At 34.7% G+C, this 14097-nt stretch overlaps 1 protein-coding gene across 5 annotated transcripts in view; it reads left to right on the forward strand.

Moving 5' to 3' along the window:
• ank3a (ankyrin 3a) overlaps positions 1-14097 on the forward strand; it is a 154082-nt gene that overhangs the window by 50268 nt on the left and 89717 nt on the right. For 3 of the 5 annotated variants that reach the window (XM_056477644.1, XM_056477646.1, XM_056477649.1), the window contains exons 6-11: positions 155-340; positions 2033-2056; positions 6866-6964; positions 8159-8257; positions 10754-10852; positions 13141-13338. In XM_056477644.1, coding sequence (XP_056333619.1) covers positions 155-340; positions 2033-2056; positions 6866-6964; positions 8159-8257; positions 10754-10852; positions 13141-13338 — 705 coding nt within the window. The remainder of the gene's footprint in view (positions 1-154; positions 341-2032; positions 2057-6865; positions 6965-8158; positions 8258-10753; positions 10853-13140; positions 13339-14097) is intronic. The other 2 variants (XM_056477647.1, XM_056477650.1) reach the window with 1 other exon arrangement.

The raw sequence follows: 14097 nt of genomic DNA on the forward strand, positions 1-14097 counted from the left end.
TTACTTTGGATCTATTTAATACATGCTTCTGTAAGTGTTTAAACAAAATCTTACTGACCCCAATGTTGATTGTGTCATTGTCAAATAGCACAATAATATTATGTCGATTGATGTACTGTATATGAATCAGTCCTGTTTCCCTTTCTCTCTTTAGGATGGCTTTACACCGTTAGCAGTAGCACTACAGCAGGGTCACGATCAGGTGGTTTCTCTGTTGTTAGAGAACGACACGAAAGGTAAAGTCCGTCTGCCTGCGCTTCACATCGCCGCCCGTAAAGATGACACCAAATCTGCAGCTCTGCTTCTTCAGAATGACCACAACGCAGATGTCGAGTCCAAGGTCTGTCTCACTTTTATTATTTAAATCCCAAAATTCTTTCCAACTCAGCAAATATACACAACTATAAGCCCTCCTGTGAAATTTGTATTCTTTTTAAATATTTCCAAAGTGATGTTTAACACGTCAAGGACATTTTCACAGTATATTTTATTTGGTAACACTTTAGTTTAGGTCACAATTCATGATATTAACAAACCATTAACTACACTCAAAAATTAATTCATTGGATGAACTCAATTCAATTGAGGGCAGGATTTACATCCAATAAATTTGTTTAGCACCATTATTTATTTTATCAAATAAAAGTTTAAATACATTTGTGTTTAACTTAAACTCAAAAGTCTGATAATATCATGTATGTCTATTATGTGTCGTACATTTTGAAGTCTCTTAGTTTTATTTGAAGTTATCCTAAATAAGCTAAAAGAGACATTTTTAAGCATATTTCCTGAGTTACTGTACATACTGTATACAGCTGATTGAGACTGATCTCTAAACTAATTTTAGGACAGTTATTGCTCACTGAGCAATGCAACAAACTGCAGTTTTCCTAATTAAGCTGCCAACACTCAAAGCATGGGTGCTTCTGCAAGGTGGTAATCTCAAAACTCAAAGCATCACATGAAAATCTTCTAAATCTTCCAACTGATATGAAGATTAAACTCCAACAAGTCTTTCTATTAACTTTACACCTAAGATAACTTTTATTGTCAACATTTCCCTCTTTTAATTCAATTCCACGTAAAGGATCTACACATCCCCTAAGTAGTTGGACCAACACAATTCCTTCAGGTTGTTCCAACACAAAACGCTTAAGCTAACTTATTGGTTTCTAAATTTAGGTGGATTAAACATAAAACAGATGAATTGGCTAAGGAAATTACAAGAATTGTGTTGTTTCAGCTCATTTTAAACAGATAGTTTGAACAAGCAGCAGTTATCAATAATAGTTAGTAAGGTAGTAGTTGGGTTTAGGTTTTTATACTTTATAACTACTAACGAACAGTTATTGTCTTAATAACAGGCAGGTAATAAGCCAGTAGTTAATAGCACGAATTGTGACCTTACCATTTTTTTGTCTAGTTTCTTTGTCTGGAATAAAAGCACTTTTACATTTTTTAATCCATTGTAAGGTTGATATTTTTAGTCCCCTTAAGAAATGTTCTTTTTTTAATTGGCTACAGAACAAATCAGTCTTATGCAATAACTTAATTAAATAAGCTAATTAATAATCTAAAAATTAATCATCTAATTAGTCTAACTTGCCTAGTATCTTGCAAAATAACTAGTAAAATATTATGTTCTGTCATCAGGCAAAAACAAATTAAACTAGTTATTAATAATTAGTTATTAAAATAATTATGATTAAAATGTGTTGGAAACAGCACTTTAGAAATATTAAAATAAAAAGAATTCAAATTTCACATGAGGGCTAGTAATTTTGCCTTCAACTATGGTTTTCTTATGCACATATTTACCTTCTTTAACATGTTTTATCAACTATCAACAGCAGTTGATCATATTCTCTCTGTATTTTACTTTTAAAATGCAATTCATTTGTTATTTATTCTCTAACACACTCACCCACACTTAGTCCTGTCTTAAGATACATGTCCTTTGTTTCTTGGTTTTAGTTTGTCAGTCAGTGTTTACTAACAGGCCATTTTTTCCTCTCCTCACGTCTCAACGTAGATGATGGTCAATAGAACAACAGAGGTATAACCACAATAAGCATTAAGTTGCTGAACCCTCGCCTCCACCCTCTGCTTTGCTTAGAACACCCCCTAGTGTTTCTCCACCCTTGTTGTCCATCTCTATCTTTGTGTGATATCCTGTTTTCTCTTCTCTTATTGGCTCTGGGGATGGAGGAATGAGAGACCATGCTTTGGGTGGAAGGCTGAAGCATGCTTTGATTTCTGCAGCTACAGGCCGGGGTTCCACATATTTATCAACATGTTGATTTCTGATTGGTTTAAACGAGTCTTGTTGGTAGTGATATCATTTGGTATCATTTAGTTAAAGAGTTAAAAATGATCAAGGCTAGACTTTATATAAATTATATTTGCTATTTATAGAAGTTAAAGCGATAGTTCACCCAAAAATTGAAGTTATATAAATATATGATATGTTATAAACCTGTTTGAATTTCTTTCTTCTGATGAACAGAAAAGAAGATATTTTGAAGAATTCTTACAACTATCTTCTTTTTGTTTTAACAGAAAAAATGAAAATCTAATAAAGGTTTAGAACCACATGAGGGTGATAAAAAAGTGAGTTAATTTTCATTTTTGAGAGAACTATCCCTTTAAAATTGGGAGTTTTGTGTCACTAAATAGTAAAAACATTCATAACAGAGACCAGGATTTTAGGTCATTTAGTTTAATTTTTATAAAACAGAAAGCAGGCCGAAATAAATAAATAAATAAATAAATCTTTTTGTAAGTGGTAATAAAGTTGTTCTAATACTGTAGATGCTCTATACACTGCATGTGTAGAAATTGCTGAAAGTGGTAGCTAAAAAACCATTTTGAAACCGTAGGCATTGCAAAAAATTTAAAGCTGCATGTGAAGTGGCTGCCTTTAAGGCCATTTATATAAAATATAGCATGAAATGTTCTTTTAACTATAGTAATTTGTAACCAAACACTTAGTTTTAGTCACATCTCTTTTAAATCTCAGGCCCATAGTCAGCCTGTTGAAAGGTTCTTTTTTCCTCTAAAAGTTGACATTTTAGTTATTCGCCTCATTTTCCATTTATTTATGAGATTTAAATGCTGCCTTATAGTGATTTCTTTTTTTTTTTAGCAATATAGAGCTTCACAATTTTTCTAGCCTCTCTTATAAAAAGTACATTTTGTGAATTCATGGATAACAATGTTAGTCAAATTTGTTTTTAAATTCATTTTATTATGAGCCACTTTTGGTGCTTCACACCTTTTTATTGGTAATTTTTTGTTTCAAGAATAAGGTCCAAGATTTAGAATAAAAGATATTTGTAAAATATCTTCTCTATTTAAAAACAATACAGTAGGTCAGTAGTGAAATATGACTTCATGTCAGATTGTATGTTTTCTTGAACAGCTGGATGTTTGACTGATGAAAAATAATTGTTTGCATTGTTCAAAACTGATTATTTGAAGTCACTTGAAAGTCCATGGGCTATTTTCACAATCTATGATGACATAGCAGTCAAAATAGGACTAATAAGCTCATGTGTGCACTGTAAAACTTTTGACCTTAAATCACTTGCTAATAATTACATTACTTCCACAGTAAAATACTGTATGTAAATTCACAGCAAATTACCGTAAGGTAGTTCACAGTAATTTACTGTGATTTTGTTATGCTAAATTACTATGAAATTACAGCCATATAGTGTAACTTCACAGTAGATAGTAAAGTCCATTATTATGATTTCACAGACTTATATTGTAGAATTAACTGTATTTTACTGTGAAGCAGGCTTTCCTTGGCTAGTCATTTTGACATTTACCCTGACTTTGAAATCATTTTGGCTGTTTAACAACGTTTGGTTTTATGAATAATTACTTTTGTTCCAGTTTATTACGTTTTTGGCTAAGCACAAAGTTATGTTCATAAAAAAATATTTCATATTTCCATGTTAACCTCATAAAACCAAATAAAGGCGCAGTGCACCCAAAAATAAAAATTTAATATTAAATTCATGTCATTTCAAAACAGGATGATTTTCTTTTAAGTTATATTTGAAGATGTAACCAAATTGATTTTTGGGGCTGCAATAACATTCTGTTATTTCTAAATATCAAAAAAGTGCCAATACTAGCATAAAAGTTCATTTGTATTAATGTCTATGTTGAATGAAATAAAAAGTAATTAACATGCAAAAGATATAGCCCTTTTTACAGTAATTTTCTGTAATCATGCAACCTGCCTTAATTTCACAATAAAATTATAAATTCAACACATTACTGTGATCTGTGGGACAAATTCTGGACCTTTGTCAGTGAGGTTCGAACCACCCGAACCCCCTGGCTATGGGCCTGAATCTAGAGCAACTATTTAAAATTTGTGCTAAAAAAGTAATTCCATTGCTGTATTTTGCACTGTGCAAACAATTTCAAATGTTTATGAAAGTCCATCTGGCCTTTTGGAGATTGAAACAGAATTCGAATTTATGCAAAGGTCACTTCCCTGCACATCCTGCTGTAGAAGTGAGAAAACCGTGCATTTTAAGTTTGACCTTTTGAACAACTTTTAGTACTAACTGGAAGTAGCATGTTGTTCTTTTGAGCTTCAGAGCCATGCGAGACATTTCTTCATTTGGTTTGGCTGTGAAACAGGAACCCGGCTGGCCAGCTACAGAGACAAGATGTCTATTAGCCTAATCTTTTGTTCCCGTAGGGCCTGTGCATGAGCCTTCAGACAAAAACCTCCCTCAGATTCTGCCAGAAATCCTTCAGTTTTAGGACTGTTGCAATGTTGCCAGAATAATCTGCATATGTGCATGGTCAGGTTTGTCCACACGGCAGTTTGGCTGTGTAAATTACAGTTCACAGTTCTGCATGAAAGAGAATATCGGCAAATTGCAAGCTAACAAATCACATTCCTAATGTACTCATCCCAGAAATACAGGAGCAGGTTTTTCTGAGTGAATCGAAATATGAATGAATTCTCCCCGTAGATGACAGCATGCTTTTGTCTAGTCTAGAGTTAGTTGTGCAGATATCATGGTGTATTAGTGTGCAACTGGAAATGGTGAAACCCCTGCTGTTTTTCCATTCACGCCTGTGGCTAATAATTGCAATAATTCCCCTCAAAATGGGTGGAGCCGTTTTCTTTTGGAGCCGAGAGAGCAAACAGAGGCGGGGAAGGGCTATGCTGAGCACCACCTGCTTTGTGTCGGATTATTGGCTAATTGAGATGGAAATCTCCATGACTGGAAGGCCTGCAGGACACCTCCATCTCGCTATAGCTGCGTCTCATATTCTTATATGAGAGTTCTTAAATAACATTATGGCTTGATGATTGGATGCTGTGCTACACACTTAGATCCATTATGCTTGACTCTGTCTCAGTTTCTAAAGTGTTTAATGCAGGTTAATAAATAGCTCAATCTTGTCTTTTGTAATGGGGATATAATAATTTAGCAGTTCCTAGTTTTTAGTCATTTCAGACATGGAGGGCAAAGCGTCCATTGAAGTGGATTGCAGATTTGTCAAATTTCTATTTGTTTCAAGCATCATATTTTAAGACATATCTCTCAAAAGAAGAAAATCAACTGAAGGCATGAACAAATAGCAACTTTTGTGCACTTGCCATCAATATACAGTACCTGTTGTAGTATTTCTGTCTCCAAAAAAAGATGGGTTGATGTCATTCATTTTATTGATGATGCACACAATATACAGGCAAGTAAATTAACCCATATTATGAATGCATTTAAAGGGACAGTTCACACAAAAATTAAAATTCTGTCATCATTTACTCACCCCTTGTTTCTAACTTTTAGGAGTTTCTTCTGCTGAAAACAAAAGAAGATGTTTTGAAAAATGTTAGAAACCTTTAACCAATGACTGCCAAAGTATTTGTTATTCCTACTGTAGAAGTCAATGGTTACAGGTTTTCAGCTTTCTTCAAAATATCTTCTCTTGTGTTTAACAGAGAACTCATACAGTTTTGAAGAACTCATACAGTTTTGAAACCACCAGTTGAGGGTAAGTAAATAGTATGTACATTTTTGTGTGAACTATGACTTTAATCCGTGAACACATTTTTAAATTTTGTAGGAAAAACCTTAGACTGCAATTTTGCATATTGCATATTTGGAGATAATCCTTTCAGCTATATTTCAGCAAATATAGCTTTTTAGCATCAAATCAATTAAATTGTAAAATTTTTCTCTTGTGTTCTGAATTTTTTTATGTATATATGTTTGAATTTGTTTATGTATTTATTTATACAGTCATTTAAAAAAATTTCCACTTTCTTTCAAACCACTAGATTTTACCCATTTTAAAAATACAATCATTTAAATATAATAAAATCTAGTTTGATTGCTTTTGATAAAAACTTTGTTTCATTCAAATTTTGACAATATTTCCACAAATGTTATTTAAATTGTTTGACCTTTTATTGAAAATCACTTGAAATTTGATTTTAAGCAGACACTAAAATGGGACTTCTCATCTTTGACCCTTGGATTCTCTTTGAGATGTACAGTATACTCAATTGGATGTTAATACTTAGTGCAAGCCTTTTAAAAATGAATGATGTTCAACGTCGGAAAGCCTTACTTTGCCCTCCAGATGTACTGTATGTCATAACAAGGATGTGGCATCATGTGAAAACAATGAATTAAAGAGAGAACAGTTCTTAGTAGTAAGAAGACTTTACACATTCATTTCTCTAATCATTTTGATTACATGTCTTGAGCTTTTGCTGTCTTCAGATTTGCATCAACATGTGCCTAAGCGAGCGCATGTAACTAAATGTACTGATGAATTATGGTTTATAAGCATTCTGCTCTTTGTCTTCTTTCATCAGAGTGGTTTCACTCCTCTCCACATCGCTGCACACTATGGAAACATCAACGTAGCGACGCTTCTGTTAAACAGAGGAGCAGCGGTGGACTTCATGGCAAGGGTAAGATCTTCAGTGGCCCAGTGTTAACACATTTTAAGGTAAAATAAGCCCTTTTTACTGTAATAAATATCTGTTAATAACCGGTATTGGTTTATTTATGGTTGTGAATTGGATAATGGGACGTAGATCTCTGCTCTGTTGACTTATGATGTTAAAAATTCAACTCTACAATTTAAGAAAATGGCTTTTATTGACATTTTAATTGTTTGAACTGACAATATATCACTTTAAGCTATTAAAAATGTTCACTTTTTCCAACTTTTCAAGGTTAAGAGTTGTTGGAAGAAAGATAAAGGTCCCATAATGCAATTCAAAACCATAAATAAATGGGGGAAAATTGCAAAAATCACCAGATACAGACATTTGCTAATTTACGGATATTTTTTACAGTGTTGGAATATTTTGGAATAGTTCACTCATAATAATATAATTCACACAAAATAATATAATTTATTCATCATCCACTTGTTTCAGACATCTTTGCGTTTTTCTCCGTTATTGAACACAAAAGAAGATATTTTGAAGAATGTTTGAGACTAGTAGCCATTCAGATCTGTCTTTTTTTTTTTCCTATTATGGATGTTAGTGCCTACTGGTTTCAAACATATTTCAATAAACATGAATACATGGAGAATAAATAAACATAAAAAAATGGGTGAACTTTCCCTTTAAATCTCCCTAAGCAGAGTCTTCACTTCTGAATAGATTGTTTACATGGATTGATTTCCATTCCAAATGCAACTAGACCCCATTTAATAATTCCTATGTGCATGTAGTTCCAATGAGCATCAGAGGAGGGCAGTATTGCATTAATATACTGTAGCATGCAGTATTTGACCAGATTTGATCCTAAAATGCTCCATAAGTGTGTTGATGAATGATCTAAACGATCTGCCTGAGGCTTTTTTATGTGCACACATGCTCATCTACATGTGTGTGTGTTTGTCTCTGCGCGTCTGCCAAATGTCCTCCCGGCTGAACCCTTTAAGCTGTCATATGGCCAAACAAACACTGCAAATCTGCTTCAACTTGAGCGTCAGACTCGCACACATGCACACTCTTCTATGCCGTTCACATTATTGTGTTATGTGCACACTCAAATGTAATGCCGTTTAGGTTGAATCTGTTTGTAGTGTGACTGTAACTCTCCCTCTCCTGTTCCTGCTGGGTGTTTGTGTGGCTTGAATCATACAGAATGACATCACTCCACTGCATGTGGCTTCTAAGAGAGGCAATGGAAACATGGTGAAGTTGCTGCTGGACCGAGGATCTAAAATTGAAGCCAAGACTAAGGTAACAAACAAACAAACACATTAAAAGAACATTATATATATTTGACAATAAGTTTAAGATTTTGGTGGAAACTGATCTTCCACTGAACATCAAATATTATACAATAAGAAGTCATTATAGTCAATACATATACAGTTAACTAACATATACAGTTACAACTAAGAAAGAAAATTGAAAGCTTATTGTCTGAATTAATCTGTGTTTTGATTATCTTCACCATGGTGTCCATCAAACACCATGGTTTTTTACCTTCACCAAATGTCAGACAGCTTCTTAGGATGTTCTTACGGTTATAAATAGACTCTCGACCTACTGTATGACCTTTTACCTCACAAATTAGCTCAGGTTTCAGAAAGTATTACACACTTTTATATGTCAGCAAATAGTTTCGGTAACACTTTACTTAAAGGGGGTGTTCATAAGGCTGTCATGACACCTTTATAAGCATGACATGACATACAGTATGTCATGAATAGGAATGAGATTTCATACGTGCTTATGACAACTGTTACAAAGTGTTATTGTGTCATTTTGAATGAAAGTTGATATTGTTTGAGATGTCGTGACATTACCAACGCAACATAACTTTCAATATGACTCAATCTGTCATAAATGTAATTGTCATTACAAATGTCATATCTGTAAAACTGTGTCTTCAGGTACTTTTCTTCATATGTTTGGGAATGTCCAATTGTTGTCGATCTGTGGTCTCATGTAAATTCTGTTTTGTCCTTTTTACTATAAGTTGATTATGTGTCTAATCCTGGTTTATGTCTTCTCAACGATGATTCTAATTTCTGTATCAGTACACTAAGGAAGAGAAAGCTGTTTGCTGGTTTTACAGCTGCAAAGAAGGCAATCATACAAAATTGGTTTACTCCACAGATGTGTGCAAAAACATTTATTTTGGATTTATAACCTTCTTAAAATAGTGACTTGTGAAGGTACAATAGCACAAATTAATAAGGCTAAATCTAGTACCATTGATGCATCGCAATGTTTTTCTTTCACCATTTTAGACTATATAAAGGAATGATCATGTAAAGTTTTTTTCCCTTTTCTTCTCTTTTTTCAGATTGAAAATTGTTGATATGTCTGTTGCCCCCCCCCCCCCCCCTCCCTGTTTGTTTGTTTGAATGTCTTTTATTTTGTTAGTCTAAAGCCAATAAAATGTTGATCACAAAAAAATGTGATTTTTCATGAGGCCATTTTGTGCTATAAATATTTTTCTGATCAGGTTTTTTAGTGGAACAAAATTAAATCATCAAAGTTAAAATCTTTAAATTAAAGTCTTTACATTTTCTCAATAAAAGTGTCAAACATTCCAGTGTCAATAATTTAATAATAGCATAATTAAAATGTAATGACAATTCATGTCCGTTTAATGACAAATCCATTTTGTACCACTGTACTTGACGTCAAGAAAAATATTAATGATGCTGTAAGAAAATTCATGTCACAATTATAATGGACAGTTCCTCTGGACAGTTATGTTTATGACAGATTTATGACAAGTTATGTTGTCTTGGTAACGTCAAGTGGACAAAAAAGGACAGGTTATGATGTATTTGTTTGTCAAGATGTCACAACAAAAATTTTTAATGCAATCTCACTTTTGCATTTCAATAAAGTAAGTGAGTGAATGACTCTTAATGGCAGTTGTCATAAGTGTAACGGAGGCCAACTAGTAAAGTGCTATGCAGGTAAACCTCACTCCTCTGACCTCTAAAGGTGCTCTAACAACAGATGCTAGAGGCTATGGACTTAAACCTCTTTATTAGAGCAACCGATTCCCTTAAGGAGAATCGCCTGTTCGATCCAAGCCTGGAGCGGGTTGGGAGGTGTAGAACCAGCGGTGTTACATTGGTGCCGTGATCCGGATGGGAGTGAGGTTTTGGGGGTTGAGTGTAACAGAGGCCAACAAGTAAAGTGCTTTGCAGGTAAACCTCAGCTTCGATCCCAGCTTGGAGCGGGTGGGAGGTGTACATTAGGACCGGCGGGGTTCCCTAAGCGTGCATAAAATGTGTCATGCCAAAATTATAAAGGTTTCATGACTTGTGTCCTATAAACACCCTGGTCAAGTAAAGCACTACCATAGTTTCTTTTTAGCTTATGAAGGCACATGCTATATTGGTGCCCAATACGAAAAAATCATTGTAATTTATGTATTATTTGTTATCATGGTTTTATTATTGTCATTATATTCATTTAATATCATTATTTGTTCATAAGGCTTCAGTGTGGGTGCATAGGTAAAGGTTCTATCAAGCAAAATCCCAATGAAGTGTAAAATGCAGTGCATATTATACTGTCTAAACTGAATAGCTTTGCAAGAAATATGAAAGAGGTCAGCATGCGGTGTCAGTGGAGCATCTGGATCTGCTGAGGTTTGTCTGTGGTATCAGCTGTTCTTAGAAGTATGATCTCAGAGGATGCTTTTTTTGATGCAGTATTTCATCTGTTTGTGTTTTGCCTGTGTGTGTCTTGTGTATATAGGACGGTTTAACCCCTCTGCATTGCGGAGCCCGCAGTGGACATGAGCAGGTTGTTGAGATGCTGCTGGACAGGGGAGCTCCCATCTTGTCTAAGACAAAAGTAAGACCCGACCTCAATTTTTAATATTGTTTTTTTTTTCCCTGTTAATGTGTAAATTGTAATGTGAGATTTCTGACCATGCCTAAGACTGCCCTCTTGTGGACATATTTCTACCGAAATGACAAAATGTTGATCAGGTCCTCTTTCCACTATCTCTTTGCTATTGACTGCAGGAATCTAATATTTTGCAATAGATTGTGGTTTTGGTGCCAAAGCAGGAGGGATTTTCTGTCACACTTGCAAGCCCCTTAGCATTATTTTTCATGTAAATGAATTAGAGCCTGCACTCTGAGTGTAAGCTTTCTTAAAAATTGGCGCACTTCATACATTTGATATTTTTTGGTGCTTTTGGATAAAACAAACAAAAGACTTCTTTAAAATCGAGAAGTATTTAATGCAAGAAGAAGCCTATTAGAATGCATTTGGAATGACCTTATAGTTAAATACATAAATGAAAACAACAGCATTGTAGGAATTTGTTTTTCTTATACTTGTATATATTTAAGATATGATATACAGAAGTTATGGAAGAGAGCCTTTTTCTTCAATAAGAGAACATGAACTTGTTTGCAATTGTGACACAATTTTTATTAAAAAAGTTATTGAGTGAGTTACGTTTTAGACAAAAAAATGGCAGTTTTTTTTATATTTAAATAACTATTATTGAAAAGAAATTCTCTAATATATATTTTTGCATTGTTGCACAGGCCTATAACAGGCCCTTAGTCACCAATTCTGTTCATCATTTTTATGGACAGAATTTCAAAGCGCAGCCTTGGGCTGGAGGGGGTCCGGTTCGGGGACCACAGGATCTCATCTCTGTTATTCACAGACGATGTTGTTCTGTTGGCTTCATCGAACATGGACCTTCAGCATGCACTGGGGCAGTTTCTGCTGAGTGTGATGCAGCTGGGATAAGAATCAGCATCTCCAAGTCCGGGAAAAAGGTGGTTTGCCATCTCCAGGTTGGAGTAAAGTCCTTACCCCAGGTGGAGGAGTTCAAGTATCTTGGGGTTTTGTTCACAAGTGAGGGAAGGATGGAACTTGAGATTGACAGGTGGATTGGAACGACGGCAGCAGTAATGCAGTCAATGTATCAGTCTGTTATGGTAAAGAAGGAGCTGAGCCAAAAGGCAAAGCTCACGATTTACCGGTCATTCTACGTTCTACTTTAACCTATCGTCATGAGCTTTGGGACATGACCTAAAGGACAAGATCTCAGATACTAGCGGTTGAATTGAGTTTCCTATGCAGAGTGGCAGGGCGCACTTTTATAGATAAGGTGAGAAGCTTTGTCACATAAGAGGAGCTCGGAGTAGAATCGCTGCTCCTCCACATCGAGAGAAGTCAGCTGAGGTGGCTGGGGCATCAGTTTTTGGCCTGGCAACGCCTCAGGATCCCCTGGAGGAGCTGGAGGAAGTGTCTTGGGAGAAAGAAGTCTGGGGTTCTCTTCTAAGACTGCTGCCCCCATAACCTGGCCCCGGAAAAGCGTACAAAAATGAATGAATGCACAGGCCTATGTTTTTTTAAATTTATTGGAATATCACAAAATGTGACTCTTTACTACAAAATGTCTTTTATGTTGCATTAGCCAAAATTACATTGTATTCTATTATGCCAAAAAAACATTATAATATTAAAAAAAGATCATCTTACATGAAATCTTACATGAAAAATTTCTACTATATATATATATATATATATATATATATATATATATATATATATATATATATATATATATATATATATATATATATCCAAACTCAATGTTTGGTTAGTAATGCATATTGATAAGAACTTAATTTGGTTAACTTTAAAGGTGATTTTCTTACTATTTATATTTGTTTAACCCTCAGAATACCAGATTTCATTCTAATAATTGGATCTTTGCTAAATATTGTCCATTCCTAACATACCACACATCAATGGAAAGCTTTTTTATTCAGATTTAAATGGACAATTATCACTGGTTTTGCTCATTTTTAAAATTGGTATTGGCCTCTTTGCACAGACAACAGCGTTTATGTTTGGGCCATGAGTGTCAGAAACTTTTTTCTTGGCAATGACAGTCATATTTACTAATGTTTTATGAAACTTTTTTATGTAACTTCTTTTTTTAATTTGAGATTACTTGATTTGAAAAAATATACTGTAGTTCCCAAATTAAATATGATGCAACATACTTTGTTTTTCTTTGCACTTAAATTTTACCAACTTGCCACACTGCTTTGATGTGTTATGATGAATGTTGTTAAATGTGGATGGTTATGTTGTGTTTTCTGTAGAACGGTCTGTCTCCTCTGCACATGGCGACTCAAGGCGATCATCTGAACTGCGTCCAGCTGCTTCTTCAACACAATGCTCCAGTGGATGATGTCACCAATGACTATCTGACCGCTCTGCATGTGGCTGCTCACTGCGGACATTACAAAGTGGCCAAAGTCATCGTAGACAAAAAGGCCAACCCGAATGCTAAAGCCCTGGTGAGAGTGAAAACAGCCATACACTCACATTCACACTCTGAAAATACCCTCATGATGTTCCCATTCTGGGTTCATGTTCCTCTATTAACAAACACCACTGTATATGAGTGCTAAAATTGTATTTCAAAATGAGCAAGAGAACAAAAGATGTGAAGAGATATAACATTACATTATATATATAGATATAACTATTTTTGGCATAGTAGTACTGAAACTTTCTGATGACAATTGAACTCTCATAATGCATTCTGTATAGTGTATACAGTATATATATATATATATATATATATTCTTATGCTCAGTTATATATATATATATATATAGTTGAAACTGAGCATCAGAATGGGGAAGTAAGGTGATTTAAGTCACTTTGAACATGGCATGGTTGTTGGTGCCAGACGGGCTGGTCTGAGTATTTCAGAAACTGCTGATCTACTGGGATTTTCACGCACAACCATCTCTAGGGTTTACAGAGAATGGTCCGAAAAAGAGAAAATATCCAGAGTAGAAGTTCTGTGGGTGCAAATGCCTTGTTGATGTCAGAGGATGGTTCCAGCTGATAGAAATTCAACAGTTACTCAAATAACCACTCGTTACAACTGAGGTATGCAGAAGAGCATCTTTGAACGCACAACACATGGAACCTTGAGGCAGATGGGCTATAGCAACAGAAGACCACACCGGGTCTTGTCAGCTAAGAACAGGAAACTGAAGCTACAATTCACACAGGCTCAAAATTGGACAATGAAAGATTGAAAA

This window comes from Danio aesculapii, chromosome 17 (assembly GCF_903798145.1).
Source record: "Danio aesculapii chromosome 17, fDanAes4.1, whole genome shotgun sequence".
NCBI lineage: Eukaryota > Metazoa > Chordata > Actinopteri > Cypriniformes > Danionidae > Danio > Danio aesculapii.